Source organism: Bombus pyrosoma, linkage group LG13 (assembly GCF_014825855.1).
Source record: "Bombus pyrosoma isolate SC7728 linkage group LG13, ASM1482585v1, whole genome shotgun sequence".
In the NCBI taxonomy this organism is placed as follows: domain Eukaryota; kingdom Metazoa; phylum Arthropoda; class Insecta; order Hymenoptera; family Apidae; genus Bombus; species Bombus pyrosoma.
This window is the reverse complement of record NC_057782.1, coordinates 10,631,848-10,648,520: the sequence shown is the minus strand read 5'-3', so window position 1 is coordinate 10,648,520 and position 16,673 is coordinate 10,631,848. Positions and strand designations below refer to the sequence as shown.

Here is a 16,673-nt window from a genome sequence, read left to right as displayed (position 1 = left end):
TATCTAGTTTCCTATACCGTTTCGTCAGGGAACTATATAGTACGAAAGAAAATTATATTTTATTCGTAAAGGAAATAAAAATGCAATTATTTGTACAAAAGACATTTGATAAAGTTTAACATATAATGTATGTTTGAAAACTTTACAGAATAATCACATACCCATATCCAATTCTTCAAAAATTGATAAGAAGACTCGGCAAAACCGTTGTACAATTTGCTACGTTATCCGTTACATCAGATTTCAATCAATCGCTTCAATCGTTTCGAGGATTATGGTTGATCGATATATCACTTACAATTAGTTTTCAAATAATCGCAATCTCGTACAAGTTTCTTTGAAGTTCAACTCGTTCATTAAACTTCAAATCATATTTTTTCGATTAGTAATTTTATTATCAGATATATTTCATTATACATTTACAATCTTCGATAAACTTTTACAAATGCAATAAGGTTGACAAGAATACCGAGTTTGCGGATAATTCGAGTTTGTTTTTCTCTACGCTTCTACTCGATACACCATATACACTTACAAAGTATGTATTCGATTAATAAAAACTTTTCTTATAATAGAGCTTCGGGGACGTAGTGATTGTTCGACGTCGCTTTCCCATTCTGCTTTTTTACTTTTAATTCGATAGAGCCATATTACGGGTTTCTTATTTTTAATTTTAAGTATCTGACACGTTAGAAACGTGAAACTTACCTACACGCTCGATCGTCTAAGGGAATGTAGTACCAGATCGACAAATATCATAAGTAATATAATAAGAAGTATTGGACTTCTTGGGAAAAAAATGGTCTCAGCTTTCGTTATTCGATATGCCAATTTTCGATACGAAATTTGTATATAAACATTTATATGTTTTTTAACGTTACGATAAATCAATATGTAAGAAAAAACAATTATTTTTAAAAGAAAACTAGTTTAAAAAAAATGTGCACATAACACAAAATATTTCTAATGAATGATGATAAAAGAATATATATCGTACATAACCATCTAAACACAACAAAATTCGTCACATTCGAAGATCACTAAATATCAATGAGATATTAGATTATTCACCTCAATTTCGCGTCAACTTTCTGCCACTTTATATATATCTACGTCTATGGTTTACAATGACAAGAAACATACGATGCGTTGAGAATCATATTCAAAATGACTGAATTATACCAAGCTGAGCATAATTAATGATTTCTTTTTTATCATACTTTAGGAGCATTGACTGCTCCTTATCATATCACGTTAGGTCTGTCGTGGATGAAGAATGTGTTTATTGTACAAATGTTCAGCAAAAATGCATGTTTTACGAATACGATTAACAAGTGATAAAAATATTAAATCAGTATGCAAAGGTAGAAATTTATCTTTATACCCTTACTTCTGCACTGTAAGATTGAAAACAAGCATTAGTACAACTTCTTCGCCTGTGCTTCTTTGTTGTCTCTGCAAACAAAAAGATAATTTAAGTTCGATAAACTATGACTACATCATCTATATAAGACAAAGTAAATATTTAAAATAAAGCAAATATTTACCGGTACATGCTGTACGCTAGTAAAATGAGCATCTGAACTGCCACAAAAAGTAAGAACATCGTCGTTGTTAAACAGCTCATTGTTGGACAATCTGTTCCACCATTGTTTACTTTAGTGCTTATTTGAGTAATATCTCTTTTTAACGTATTAAGTCCATCTCGCATTTCCGAAATAAGTGAATGATAATCATATCCCATCGGCTGCACCTATATAATATTCATTTTTAGTTGAAGATATTAATGGAAAACTAACAAAATTAAATGTCAATAAACACCTGAGCGGTAGGACTTCGAGCCTGATTATTAAGAATAAGATCAGTCTTGGAATGCACCTCGTTTATATAGGATTCTATTTGTTTTGCTGTACTTATTATATTTTTTTGATTATTTAATACAGTATCGACTTCTTGTCGGCGAATTGTATCAATAAGCTGTATTTGTCCTGGTTGGCCTCCCACTTGCACACCTACTTATTTTATAGTTGCTAAATTTCCTATTTACATTTATGTTTAATTATCGATGATTCAATAAGACCTTACCACCAACTTGAAGTTGGGATATTAAACTTAAAGATCGCTCTTGTCTTCCAACTATTTCGTCGAGTTTCCTATTTAGTTCGCGCAGCGCATCGAACATTTGACTTTGACCAGAGAAAATTTGTCGCAATTCTCTTTGATTATCAGTTTCAAAATATTCTACAAATTCCTCTTTCTCACGATGTTCGTTTGGATGATCTCTGTTGAATTAAATTATTTTGTGAAAACACACCATATACTTGAAATATGCTTGTGTAATGTTCTTTACCTCCTATACTCTTCTTTCTGTTGTTCCAATTTTTTCTGGTAATCCATATACTCCTGACTAAGCTTTTGTTGTTCAAGCTCAAGAGATACTTTATGTTCTTCAGTCCTCATCTGACCAGTAAGAAATAGAGAATGTGTTAAGAAATGTGAAACATCATGGTCATCGGCCAACCCACCTTAAATGAGACATTATAGAAAATTGCAATTATATTGAAATAAAGATTAACTTGATATTCTTCTTATAATAAGTACCAGTAGCAGCAGAGACACCAAAGTACCCTCCTTTTGGTAGAACAACATTTTCAACTCGGAAACATATTTCATAATCTTGTTCATTGTTTGTCATACCATTATGGAATAGCACCTTTAATTAAGCATTAAAGATTATATTACAAGTACAATAGCGAATAAGAATACACATAAATTTATAAATACACTTACTGTTAGAATGTTCTCGTAATATTCAATTTTGGCTCTTGTAGCAAATGGCTTATTACGAAAATCTCTTAAGCAACCAGCAGATAGCTGTGTTGTACCATCACTATATTAAAATCAAGGTAAAGAATCATTCATTGAAAATATTAATTAACACTAAAAACACTAAAAAAATATAATAAAAAAATGTAATTCACTTAGTATGATCAAAGCTTTCTGTGCCATCATTGAGGACTGCCATGATGTAAGGGTTGTTGTGTTTATTGTCATTGTCAAAGGAGTCGAAGAAAATTCCAAGACCTTTCCATTGATCAGAACTACCAAAGACAGTGCCATTATAAGCACCCTTTTCAGCAGTGTACCAAAAGGCTAAACCATCTGCTCCAATTCTTCCCCTTCCTGTTATTCTGAATATTAATTCAACTTCCCACCAATTGAAGGTAACTGGCTGTTTCACCCATATTGCACCTAAATATTATTTTAAATTCAAATATCATACCACTTTTTACTAATATAAAAGGATTATATTATGGTAACTTCTATTGCCCATATGCCTGATATAATAATATTGGATGTCATATAATAACTACCAAGTGGCAGTTTAATATATCTTTATTTACGCTGAGAAATAATCTTTATTATAATTTAAGAAAATTAAAAGTATAAGTTAATAAAATCAATTTTTCACATACCTTTCTGGCTTCTCAACGATGGAGCAACTCTAACGTTTTCTGCGCTAGCAATTGCATCTGAAATAAAGATAATATTTGTTGTAAATGATAGAACAACAAAAAATTACTTATAGAACAATATATGATGTACCATAAGTTCGTGGATATGATAATAAACTTCTATATATCATAACATTGAATTATAAAATTGAATTCCTACGTATAAAAACAGATTTCGAACAATTAGCTGTGTTTAAATGTTTAGAATAAACTAAATTAGTATTTCAAGTGTAAATAACAACATGTACATGTGTTGTGATTGTTGAAATTTCGTCAAATTTTACCAAGTAAATATCATCATTTTAATGGATAAGTTCATTCAAGAGCATGAAATTCGATTAAAATTGGAATTTCTAAACAATATAATAGTGCTTTCCATTTAAATAATCAAAAAGCCGACTATAAGAAAAGAACATACGGCAGTATTTTATAACACGCGTAATTGGTTAGGTTGATACTTTACTTACTTCCTCCGTATTCCCAAAAAGGCACGCTCCCATCTTTTTGTGCGAGATACGGTGGCTTAAACGAGTATTTATATTCGAATTTTCGATGGGGTGTCTCACCGAGAACCGCATAAATTACACAAAATACATGAAAAATTAAAAGCCACCTCACCTCGGCGGCCATCTTCATTTCGACTGTTGAATCGAAAGTAGATTGACCGTAGTCGACTCTGCAACCAGTTAAAACGATTGGTAGTACTCTATAAATTCTTCTTTTGATTGGTGTATTACCAATGACGTGTCAATTTTGTAGCCATATTTCGAAGATTTCACCCTCCACCACTGTTGTATTATTTTACTGGTATTATAACTTTTTATTTTCTTATGATATTCGACTTGGTAAAAGGATCACATAGAAGTTTATTAGTTTCCTACCATGAGCCTTATGCACTGAATTTATGTTTCTCTGTTTTTTGAGGACGTGTCATAGAGAAACATGGCGTTATAATGAATCAAGTGTCCGGTAGATTTAACTACCAATAAAGAATTTATCAATGAACGTCATTCATCTGGAATTGCATGAATGCAGCTTTTGCAGAGTAAATAGTTTTAAAAATTATTGATAAAACTCTGTTGCGATATATAATTCAACTATAGATACTTTAGACAGTACAAAATAGCATATACATTGAGGAATTGTTTACTAAACGTGTTAAGTACATATATATTTTTAGTATTCTTATTGCGCATATTTAATTATGTAAAAATAAAACTGTTATTTCATTGTTGCTGATAAAGCGAAAGTTTCGAAATCGCTGATGTATCACTGATAAAATTTGCTTATCCTTGTATTCGATCACATGTATCTTTAAACTTTACAAACTTCAATATGTACAATACCAGAGAGAAAATATAATCCCTACGAATATTAATAAGCTTGTTTAAAATATGTATGTAAGTAGTTCATGCAGACACAAATGTATAATTTACAAATCTTTCGAATATATTGGAGTATATGTAAATATATAAAAAGCTAAAGCATGTTAATATTTCATGTAACTATTTTATTGTTTCTATTTTCTGTTTAAGCAAAAAGGTCGATACAATATATGATACGATACGATACAAAAATCAGCTGTTTATATAACTTTTAATATGTATATATCTATTTTTTTCCATGTAGAAAATGATTGCAAATACAAAGCCAAATATATACATTTTCTCAGCTGATTTCAGAACGCGGCTGTTACAAGTTATGCGATGTGTAATCTCTGATAGTGAACGTCCTTTTTTCCATATATTCGTCTCCAATGGAAATACGTTCAAGATGGCGTCGCTCATTGACAACTATGAGCAACAATACGCCGTTTTGACAGCTGACATTACTGCAAAAATTGGTAGAATAAGAACACAAAGCGGCAGTAAGTACGATCAAAACAGAATCATAGTGATCCTCTTATTGTGGAGCACAAATCGTTGTTTTTAAAGTGAACACTGTCTATCCTCTGGCATTATTAAACAACAATAATCGATACACGTGACGTAATTTACAGATGAGAAAAGGCTGTTCATTCAAGATGTGGATAGGCAGATCGAAGAGGCTCAAGAACTGGTAAAATGAAATATTTATTTTGTCTTCTATTTTAAAATCATTCTAATACATCAAAGTTTCAATTTGCTAAAAATTTCCGAAAGTCTATATTTTCAGTTTTAGGGTTAGAGTGAAATTGGTTTTTCATTTTTATCTTGCGTATGAAAATAAGTAGAATGAAAGGATCATATATTCTAATGACAGTATTTAATCAAAGACTGAATAACTATATAAAATTTTGATAGTTTCTGTTGTTCTTATGTTTGACCTGTAGCTCGAGCAAATGGAATTGGAGGTTCGTGGGGTGAATGGTGCAGCACGTGATCGCTTGCGCGGTCGAGTAGAGAGTCATAGGGCAGAATTAAAACGATTGACACAAGAATTTCAATCAGCCAAAAAGGCAAAGGACGAAAGTATTGAAATAAGCAGGGAAGATTCATGGGAGAATAATATTACAGAGGACCAGAAAAAAAGATTATTAGATACCTCAGAACAAATAGACCGCACAGGTAGAACTTTACAGAATGGATATCGAATGGTATTAGAAACAGAAGAAATTGGTTCTCAAGTATTGAAGGAACTGCACGAGCAAAGAGAGACAATTCAAAAAGGAAGAGCAAGGGTAAGATATTAGTTTGATCTTATATGTATATATTATATAAATATACATACATATATATAAATTTTTGTCAAATATGAGTATTCAAACTGTTTTGTTACTGTTACAATGTTATTATTAATACGATAATATAATTTATTTGTTCTAGTTACGAGATACGGATGCAGAGCTAGGTCGTGGTTCACGTTTACTCTCGGGAATGATGTTTAGAAGTCTTCAACAAAGAATTGTTTTAGCAGTAGTGGCATTAACGCTTATAATTGTTGCTTGTATTGTCATGTACTATAGCTTTAAATCTAAAAGCTAAAGACGAAAGTAGAACGAACGTTTCGTTTGGGAGATATTGGTTCAGAAGCCATATTTAATATTCACTCAATTTCAGGTATTATGATTATTGAATACAATGTTTGTTAGGGGATTATTAAATTACACACGAAGGAATGTTATATATCATCCTTTCATTGATCTTTTCACTCATTTGGAGCATTTAGTATCATTATAATTTAAGCCTTCTATGCTCACTAGTGTTAATCACAGTTCCGTATGGATTCAATATATATTTAATGTTACCACACAAGAAGAAACGCTTAAATATGACAGAATCACGTCAAACAGTGAGAGAAAAGTTCTAATGTATTATTAATAATTATAAAAAGTTAATCTGTCCAGCGTCGTATGTGAACATTGTTCACAGAAACGGAATTTATTAAAATGTTCCCATGTATTTAGAATCATCTTGTAGTACGTTTTTAAGTTGTCCGGTTTTGCAATCTATTTATTACATTAATCTCAAGTTCGTTTCACACATTGCACATACACCTGATTGCATTTTACAGTAATAAATGATTATTCGTTTTTAAATATCCTACTTTGTACTAGATCATAATTCAGAATTCATTTGACTATTGTTATCGATAAAAATATACATCTATAATGTACCGTTAAGTGTGTCATAAAGGCGGTAATAATTTGTATCAAAATACAGGAATAGGGAGACGAAGAAATCTGTAAATACACGCGACAAATATCGAAGGATGACTATAGTCAAGAGAAAACGAGACGCACCTAATAATAACACATTTTATTATAATGTTATCGATTATCTTAATAGCCTAAACGGTGCTTTTCTTCTGTTCCTTTTTCTTTTTTTGCGCCTCTATGTAATTGTGAAGAAAATGATATAATAAAGTATCGCGGGCTAACAAATATTCGATGGCGGAAGTGATTTCTCTATGAATGCGACGCAAACGTGCCTCGATTTTTCGCGTTGCTGTTCTCGATGCTAAAGAAAACAGAATCAAAGACAGTGCTCAGTCTAATCAGTCCAAATGTCGATAGAGATCTTCTATCTGCGGTTTGAAGTAGTCTTTCAACTGAGGTCGTTTCATTTTCAATGTTGGTGTAAGAAGGCCATTTTGTACGGAGAACGGATCCGGATGTAAATAAATGTCTTTCACCTGATATGAACAGAAATGATAGTGTTGTATATAACTTTCGAACTGCGTCAATGATAGAAGTTACTTCGAAATTATTTCACTTTACAGTAAAATTTTTATCTTTTAAACGTTACGTGAGCGGTGCGTTTAAAGGTCTTGGATACTTTAGTCGAAAAATATTTTTAATTGTCACATCGATAAAAAAGACCTTCCTTTTTTGTTTTCCTTTATGCGCGCAAACGAATGAAAGCAAATTAATTTTTTTAAGTAAAAATATTGGCAGATTTTTCCCACCTGTTCGAAAGATTTGAGACCGGCTTCTTTTCCCCACGAAAGCATGTCGTCCATGATCAACTGTTTGACTTGCGGATTAGCACATAATACGCTGAGTGTACCTGGTATACCGTTCTCCACCGCCCAACATTTTACGACATCCACGTGTGGTATTACTATTCCTACAACGCAAGATTTTAGGGATTCCCCGTGGAGGAACACTTGATGAACATATTGACTGCGTAAATAAATATTCTCGATTTTCTCTGGAACTATGTACTCTCCTTGCGAAAGCTTGAAGGTGTGTTTCCTTCGATCGATTATTTTAAGTGTTCCGTTCTAGAAAGAAAGAATTGTATTAATTTGATTAATTCAAATAGAAAATATTAAAATAGTAATAAAAGTTCTATTCGTAACAAAAAATTAATTCGGACTTGCGTTGAACCAGATGTATCATAAGAAATATGTTTAATTATATCGTTTCCTCTTACAGGTAACCACATGCCAACGTCACCGGTATGGTGCCAGCCGAATTCATCGATAACTTGAGCAGTTCTTTCGGGATCCTTGAAGTAGCCTACGAAAACGTTGGTGCCTTTTACGCACACTTCGCCTTGATTCTTCTTCGCAAAGTATTCCATTTCCGGAACGTCCACCAATTTAATGCAGCAACAAGGGACTGGTGGACCTACATGTTCTGGTACATGATCGCCCTATAATAATAACGCATAAAGGAAGATAAATTCAGATTCTCACTATTAGATATCGAAAACATTTTTGGCTAATCCTTTAATTGTATTTTTAATATTGTACTTTTTTAAAACTGATAATTCATTCAGGCGAATGCAAATATTGTTAAGCTGTTGTGTAACGTGTTATGTAAATCGAATAAATCTGCAAATCAACAAACATACGAGAAATATGTAAATTTGGTATTTTTTGTACGATTGTAACAATAAGTCTACCAATTATCAGTTTAAACACTGAAGTAGAAATTATAAATTACGGATATCTTATCTGACTTATATAATTTACATCGAATTATTAGTCCTGTTCGTTATATCGGGATGTCAGTCACAACACATAGTACAACCATATTTTACACAAAACGGCTATTTGTCATCGCGAGCCGAGCATTTATTTATTCTACGTTATCACTCGGCATTACACCGTGTACCGTAGTACGCCGAGTATTTTACAAATGTTCTCTTTTTAACGCAATTTAGACCATAATGACTTTGTGCAACATGATAGAATATTTTACAGTAGTTGTGGACGCGTATGCATACATATATTTACACGGTCGATCGTGATGATTTACCAAATGACGTGATTTACCACGTGCTTTGGCGCGTGGTTGCAACATTTTTTTCTCGCCGGTCTGCCCGACAAGAATATACCTATGGCCGCGTATAAATAATAGCTGGTTTCGTCTAGCCACGTATAATACATCGATACCTGTAAATATGCCAAGAATAGCGACAGCGCGTGTCACTTGATCGCTATTCAGTTGAACTCGATCGAAATCGAATGATCTCATCGCGTGTTGTTCACCATTGTTTCTCCATTTGTTTCCATTTAGAGGCTATCAATTCCAACGAAGAGAAAAAATCAGTTTTAACAAGCGAATTTTCCATGAAAATTAAATTATTATTTATTATTCGCAGATCAAACGCTGCAAGAATCCTTTGCGTAAACGTCGTATTTTAAATTGACGACGATAACTTTCGGATAATTTATTTTTTTAACACAGAATGGCTCGCTTTTCTAGCTGGCTGAAATCTGTAACCCGCGATTTATAAGGTCAACGAGTGCACGAGCGATTTATTTACGGAGCATTTATTGACCGGCTCTTTCGCCGGAGAGATACGGCTGTGTATCCGTTTCGAGTTGAAACGTCTGTTAACGTACACCGTTTATTCCCCTCATTGCATTCCATTCACTACATGTGTATGTATAGCATTACTCGAGTAAGAAACGGTTGAACGACAAACGTACTTTGAGGTAACTGCGTGTCTTCGATTCAACGTTGACACGTTCAGCTATGTGCAACACGTGGAATTGGAAGGAAGACAACTAATTACATGTCGTTTAAAAAGGTTTCCGATTTAACAAATTAATGCTTTTCACGATAAAACAGATCGTAGATTCAAATAATGATACCATAAAGAATTACCGGCGTTAAAATTAACATATTGTTAACTGTTAGTCTCAATTATCTTGTTTACGTCGAGTCAAATGATACATTTATCTAAATTTCTGTTTCACGTTCCTCGAGCTATCCAAGTAATTGACCAATTAATCTCTTTGTTAGAGCGAAACATGTAAAAACGTAAAGTGAAATTTGTGCGATACACTCAAGGACGTATAAACATCTACAGCCCAGTCATTAACGCTTGAACCATTCTAACCTGGACAGTAAGAGTGATCGGTGCACCGCACTCGGTCTGACCGTATCCCTCGACGACTATACAGCCGAGAGCGCATCTGGTGAAGGTGAGAACGTTGCCGGCTAATGGGGCAGATCCAACGACCATCAGCCTCAACCTGCCTCCTGTCGATTCCCTGATCTTCGCGAAGGCCAGCTTGTCCCATACGCTGTTGTTCCTGATGATCCCTTTCTTGATCTCTGCCTCCTTCGCCCGCATACCCAGGCTGAATACCAGCCTCTTCAAGCACGAACTCTGAAGTTCAGTTTGGACCTGCAAAATGCCGATTGGTGACTATGCCTGCTATATTTAACGTGGTTGATCGAGCGATCCAGCTTGGTGGTGGACTGTTTTCGCGAAGAACACTGGCAACCGGCGGGTGAACGAATTACAATAGAGCTCCATTTATATACTCGAAAAGAAATTTTAGATGATGCTCGATCGACACGTTCTCAAAGCGAAACGAGATCTCTCGCTTTTCCATGTCGGAACAGTCAAGCATAGAAATCGTCTTGACAGTTCTGAAATTCGAGGAACTTCTTCGAAACGTTAGAGATGGAGAATCGATCTTTTTGATGTCTCTGTACTATTAAGACAGACTTGTTTACCAGGGAGTTGAATTTCTGGCTTGTACGGTTGTTACGGTTTATTCCAAACCTACTTTCGAAATATTTATTTCTGAATCTTAACTGTGCGTGAGTGGACGATTTCCTTGAAGAAAAGCTGTTTACTGGCATCGATGAGTTACGTGATCGCGCGACGATACACCTTTAGAATGCTCGTTTGGGTAGTTTGTCAGTTTTGTGTAATAGGAGATTTATGGAGTATAGGAGCTTTATATAGATTTTACATCAGTGATACATATGATTCTATATGATTAACGTAATAATTAGAATAATATTCTAATAAATAAATAAAATTTGATCGATATAATATTAAATAATCAATATATTTTCTATCCAACTGTCATCGTCGTCCTTTAGAATCAGAGGAAAACATCGAGCCTGTGCTAGTCGATAAAGTGTTGCGTTTCGAGACTTTCAAGTGTTGCATTAATTTACGGCTCTAAGTAAAATCATGCCATCTGGCTATTTTTGCGAATATATTCACGCGTAGCACGTTCAGTAACAGAATAGAGTTATGCGTTTTTGCACGGATTACGTATTACGAACGTATTGAAAGCAGTAATCTTTATATTAGACATTAAAATTACCTCGTTCAAAGATAAATAAGAAAATTGCGATGTCTTTATAAATTCTCGTTAATACGCTGTGTCATCGCTATGTCAACTGTCAAGTCTGGTATTAATCGTGGCGGTAGCGGATTTTTGCTAAATCTGAGACCCGAGAAACTTTGTGCTAAATTTTATATCCATTCTTGCTCCAATTATTATTATATTTCTATTTCATCGAAACAACTCGTGAAACGAGAGAAAACATATTGTACATATTCATTCACATCACGAATTTGATACGTAGATTTATTATGAAAGCATAAAATGCACGAATTCCATTCATTCGGGATATCAGGGTCACGGTAGAAGATGGAACTGCCTCTCCACCTGTTTCGTCGCGCTATCCCTGTCATCCTCGATCTGGTTCTGCCAGTACTGTCTCAAAATGTATTACGTAACATTGACCTTAATAAAATCCGACATATATTCTTACGTATGCACTTCGTGTCGATGTACTATCGCGAAAATATTTTCGTTTTTAAAGTGCAAAAAAGCTTCCTAGAAAAATATATATGGAATTAAAATCTGTAATCGATTATTCTTGTGTTATCGAAAATCTTTTAATTTCACTCGTAATTTGTTTTGAAAAAGACTTGTAATGTTTGCAAGTGAACGAAGGTAATAAATCTTCGCTAACAGTGTTTAAGTTTCCATAAATCATCGAAAGCTAAACTTTAAAAAAATAAGCTTACCATTAAATAAGAATCACATAACACACACTTAACGAAAAATCACACAGGATTGACTCGCTAATATATTGTCTGCTGATTCATACGTTTCTCATACGTCTCTCGATCCTCGTAGATTTACACTCGATAGAACCATACATTTACAACTAAAAGATCATTTTTTGTCAAAGAATATGTAAAGCGAAACTTGCTAATCCCCTTTGATTAATCAAACGCTGAAGAGATATCCATAAATCGTGCAAGTAGTTGCAAACGGAATATAAATCGATGTATTTTTTCACAAAAAATTTTCCTACACCATCGATGATCTCGGATAGCTACGGATAGCTCGGATAGTTACAGTCGTCAAATATATGTATATTTAAGATACTCGTAAAACGAGTACATTTTCTCGCGACATGGAATACGTTAATCGTCCATCGATCTGAAAATAGACAAGGAAAGAGGGTTTATTATTTCGACCGTGAGCAGAGATACGTATACGTAGAGAAGACATTCGCGCGAAACAAACACATCTGGATAATTTCGCTAATGCAACTGTCCATCAAACTCGAATGTAGCCGAGGCGACTCGTGATATTCGTCAAATTATTTTTAGCCACCGGTACAAGGGGAAATTCATTAAGCGTTTCACAAGATGACCGATCTCGTCTGCCGATAAATTGTCCGGGAATAAATTACTTAGCGTGTATTCTTGCACTACGACACCTTCGTCAAGGGTAAAAATATCGCTTCACTCGTAAATCGCTACTCGTTGGAGACGAACGAGTCACGAATTCCACGACTTCCGTGGGACGCGATTTCCTACACCCTACGGGTTATCCGTCCTTGCATCTCGATGAGCACACTCTAAAATATCTTTTTCGATTCTCCGGTAATTTTGATCGCCAAGAATACCACTTGAACACTCGCCACTGCCACCCAAATGGTAAACACGGAATAGAAATTTTCTAAACACATCCGCGTCAAGTATTTTGTTTAGATAATTATATTTACGGCGAGCGGAACTTTTCGTTTAGTGCTATTTTCGACCAAGTGCGTGGAAAATTGTTTTACGAACGTTCGGAAAAGAAATATCGGAAGGGAGGCGCAAGGTTTCGTGGTAAGTAGTAATAAACATAAATTAATCTCTTCTTCGAAGTGTTACACCTGTCTCGAGATATTTTAAGTTATAAGTTACTAAATCACTGTTTTATTTGCGTAATTGTTTTTACTTGTTTGATTTATGAATATAATTACGAACGCGAAGCGCAAGTGCGCGTTTTTCACTAATGATCTAAATATTGGTTATTTCGAAAATCAACTTCCGCTTCAAACCACACCGGTAATTACCGGTGCTGGTTTCGTGGCAAATTACGCGAACAAAACTCGAAACAATGGATTCGGTGTATATTTACCAGCGTCAGGTGGTAGCAGAACAAGTTGGAAACAAGGAGGTACGAGATGATTGGGAAATCGGTGAATTTCATAAGTGGTTGGTGCGCTCACCTTGTCGTACATTCGATTCAACAGTCTCGGCACCGCTGGCATCACGGTAGGCCTCAAGGCTTTCATATCCTCGGGCAACCTTTTGATGTCACCGCTGTAGAAACCCACGGACGCGCCCACCATGTACATGCCGTTCTCGCAGCACCGTTCCAACATGTGTGCCAGCGGCAAAAAGCTGATCATCGTATCCTTGTACGAGGGCCTGTGCTCGCCTAATTGTATCAAAACCGCGCTTATACTCGCCATCACGTTCTGATGCGTCAACATCACGCCTTTCGGATTCCCCGTGGTCCCGGACGTATAGCATATGGTGCACAGATCCGTCGTCTTGGGCGGAACTTCCGGATGATTCTTTTGGGCGCCGATACGTTCTACTTCCTCGAACTTGAACAACTCGACGCCGCGGTTCTTCGCCCTCTGGTTCGTCGCTTGTCTCGTCTCTTTTATCACCACCATTTTCCTTAGACATCTGGAATGAAAGACAATTATTCGATCGGTCGAGTCCAGTCAGGGGATGAGCAAGATTCTTCGGCTCTGTTCGCACGAACTTCTGGATGTCTACTTTATATCGATCGTGAAAATCTAGTCGTAGCTATTTCTTATACGTTACTTTATTACGTTAAATCGAAATTGCAGTAAAAAGTCACGTTAGTTTACCGTGCCAAGATGTCTCAGGACATTGCACGGAAACGTTTAAATTTGTTTGCAATACCACGCGAGATTTGTAAACCGTGTCGCGCGTCGATGTTGTAAAAAATGCGTTTATATCGATTCGTGGCATACTGCCACTGCAACAACCCAACTATCACGCTCTCGAGTGATCGGAATTGTAACTTGTATCACTGTCTGGCCGAAAACACGTTGAAACGTTCCGTCTTCGATTCTCTTAACGCAAGAGGCTTACGTTCGATAAAATTATACTTCTCGAACAAATTCCGACAAAAGGCACGTACCTCGGCGCTTTGTCGAGCAGCAAATTGCACTTGCTGTCATTTTCGCAGACGACTAAATTGATCTCAGCCTGGTTAATGATAAAGGCACAGGCATCAGGGCCCAGTGTGTCGTACAAAGGCACTACTGCCAACGAGTACGTGTAGCAAGCCTGCTCGGCGAGGATCCATTCCGGACAATTCTGACTGTAGAGACCCACGAGCGCGTGCGATCCTGGCATCAGCCCCAAAGACACTAAGCCAGAACCGAAATTCTTCGCCCTGAGCAGAGTCTCGTTGTAATGTAGCCACTGGTACGGTTTGTTTGGTCCATCCCGCCAGCCAAGACAGGGTCCGTTGTCTGTGTGTCAAGAAGACCAGCTAACGAATAATAACCACGTACGTCCGGAAGAGGTCACACGTATTTACGAAAATGAGAATTTGTCAAGTCACGCGTCTATCGAAATTGTAGTCCCGTGTGACAGGATAGACGCGAAAACGAGACCATTCGCGTGTTAACGATTCGCAAACCAAGCTAGCATCAGTTCGAACTTACTGGACTCTTTGGCGCCTTTGCGGAAACCGTCGTACAGAGTCCTTGTATCCTCGTACAAGAAGCTCACGAACTTTCCCTCCTTGCTGTCCTTATAAAACCTCGACACTTTGATCAGGTCAGTACCCTGCGAAACACACACGTTTGCGCACGTGAAATCCGACGTATGTTTTTCATCGTTATATAACGGAATGCCAAGTGCAAATCTAAGAATATCGGACACGTCGTGCGACGGGGATATTGTATGGCACGTAGACGCAATGGGGTGGTACGTCCAAGTATCAAACCGCCCTCGAGATCACGAAATCCCTACAATGGAAAGCGACCGTCACTCGAGCTTCATTTTCCTGCTTTTCCTTCCACCGTTCTTCTATCGCCTTTGCGACGATTCAACGTCGCCAAGTCGCTTGTGCAACAAGTCTGCCCACCTACACACGCGCGTGCTTCGACATCGGACAGGCTGGCCCGTGGATTTCATCAGAACCTTCTATGGTCTAATGCGTATCGACCATTTGTTGTGGGGATAAACCAGGAGAAATGGTTTTGTATCGCGGTTATTTGTTCACGATTTTCTAAGATTTAACTTAGCATGCCGTCAGGTGGTCCCGGAGATGGTGAAGAACGAAAAGTTAATGGGACGGTTTGAACAGGGAACCGATCGAATCGGAGAACTAAGAAAACACTCCACCTTGACTGTGTCGGACTGATCGCTGATGTCGATCGGTGGTCGAAGAGGCGGAGGGGAGAAACAACTGGACGTCATAATCTCGAGACGATCGATGAACGCTACACAGAGAAAGCCCGTTGCACGAGCGGCCACGGGCCGACGTCCTGCTCCTTTTCAGCTGAAGATCTTGCCCGGGATACGCACGGTCACTTGAAACGAGACGAGGGCCCGTACCGGCCACGGGATCGACACCACCTCTTCAATGTCGGAGCTCACCTCTCAATCACTTTGCTTGTCAGAAGTGCTACTGCTGCTGCTGCTCCACCGAGAGGAGCGGCTGCTATCAGTAGCTCGCACATAAGACTAGCTGCTCATCTCTCTACGACGATCTTCGACTATATTTAAATATAGTGGACCGCTGGTGGAGCGAGCGTCGTCCTCAACAGCCACCGAACTTGTTGGATGATCGCCAGCGAAAAAATCGATCAACCCATCGGACTTTAACGTCGAACGAGCTGGCTGAAAGCGCTCGTTAAAGATTCTTCCATGAACGACGACAGCCGCTTTTTCAACCACCGCTGAGAGAGTCATCATACTCGCGATTAATGCGAGCGTTCCAGTCGGTGCTAGCGACTTAAGGAGAGTCAACATCGATCAAACGTTAGACGTTAAGTGTGGTTTGATCTTCCTGCATCTGCGTTTTCCGACGAGTCGCTTGCGTTCATGCTTCCGGCGCTCTGCAGGGGCTACGATTGATTTACGACGAACCGAATTGAATTACGATTTATAGAGACTAAATATAACG

At 36.9% G+C, this 16,673-nt stretch overlaps 3 protein-coding genes across 8 annotated transcripts; 1 reads left to right on the top strand and 2 right to left on the bottom strand.

Moving 5' to 3' along the window:
- Positions 1–104: 104 nt before the first annotated feature.
- On the bottom strand, positions 105–4,393 carry LOC122574445 (protein ERGIC-53). 2 transcript variants are annotated; one of them, XM_043742069.1, is made up of 11 exons: positions 4,253–4,393; positions 3,983–4,191; positions 3,477–3,533; positions 2,982–3,252; positions 2,791–2,890; positions 2,602–2,713; positions 2,351–2,525; positions 2,086–2,282; positions 1,822–2,012; positions 1,548–1,753; positions 105–1,455 (listed from the first exon to the last, which is right to left on the bottom strand). In XM_043742069.1, the coding sequence occupies exons 2-11, from the start codon at positions 4,149–4,151 to the stop codon at positions 1,419–1,421; spliced, it is 1,515 nt and encodes a 504-aa protein (XP_043598004.1). In that variant the 5' UTR covers positions 4,152–4,191; positions 4,253–4,393; the 3' UTR covers positions 105–1,418. The 2 variants fall into 2 exon arrangements, with proteins under 2 accessions (XP_043598004.1, XP_043598003.1); XM_043742068.1 differs by lacking the exon at positions 4,253–4,393 and having other exon boundaries at positions 1,822–2,015; positions 3,983–4,151.
- LOC122574451 (vesicle transport through interaction with t-SNAREs homolog 1A-like) lies at positions 4,193–8,508 on the top strand. 5 transcript variants are annotated; one of them, XM_043742081.1, is made up of 5 exons: positions 4,193–4,322; positions 5,188–5,382; positions 5,515–5,573; positions 5,827–6,174; positions 6,320–6,710. In XM_043742081.1, the coding sequence occupies exons 2-5, from the start codon at positions 5,217–5,219 to the stop codon at positions 6,476–6,478; spliced, it is 732 nt and encodes a 243-aa protein (XP_043598016.1). In that variant the 5' UTR covers positions 4,193–4,322; positions 5,188–5,216; the 3' UTR covers positions 6,479–6,710. The 5 variants fall into 5 exon arrangements, 4 of the variants coding, with proteins under 4 accessions (XP_043598016.1, XP_043598014.1, XP_043598015.1 ...); XM_043742079.1 differs by lacking the exon at positions 4,193–4,322 and adding an exon at positions 4,398–4,560; XM_043742080.1 differs by lacking the exon at positions 4,193–4,322 and adding an exon at positions 4,731–4,915.
- On the bottom strand, positions 6,929–16,021 carry LOC122574442 (long-chain-fatty-acid--CoA ligase 1). Its single transcript, XM_043742061.1, has 8 exons — positions 15,890–16,021; positions 15,205–15,328; positions 14,673–15,009; positions 13,720–14,188; positions 10,292–10,582; positions 8,372–8,593; positions 7,902–8,219; positions 6,929–7,628 (listed from the first exon to the last, which is right to left on the bottom strand). The coding sequence occupies exons 1-8, from the start codon at positions 15,962–15,964 to the stop codon at positions 7,491–7,493; spliced, it is 1,974 nt and encodes a 657-aa protein (XP_043597996.1). The 5' UTR covers positions 15,965–16,021; the 3' UTR covers positions 6,929–7,490.
- Between the last annotated feature and the right edge of the window lie 652 nt (positions 16,022–16,673).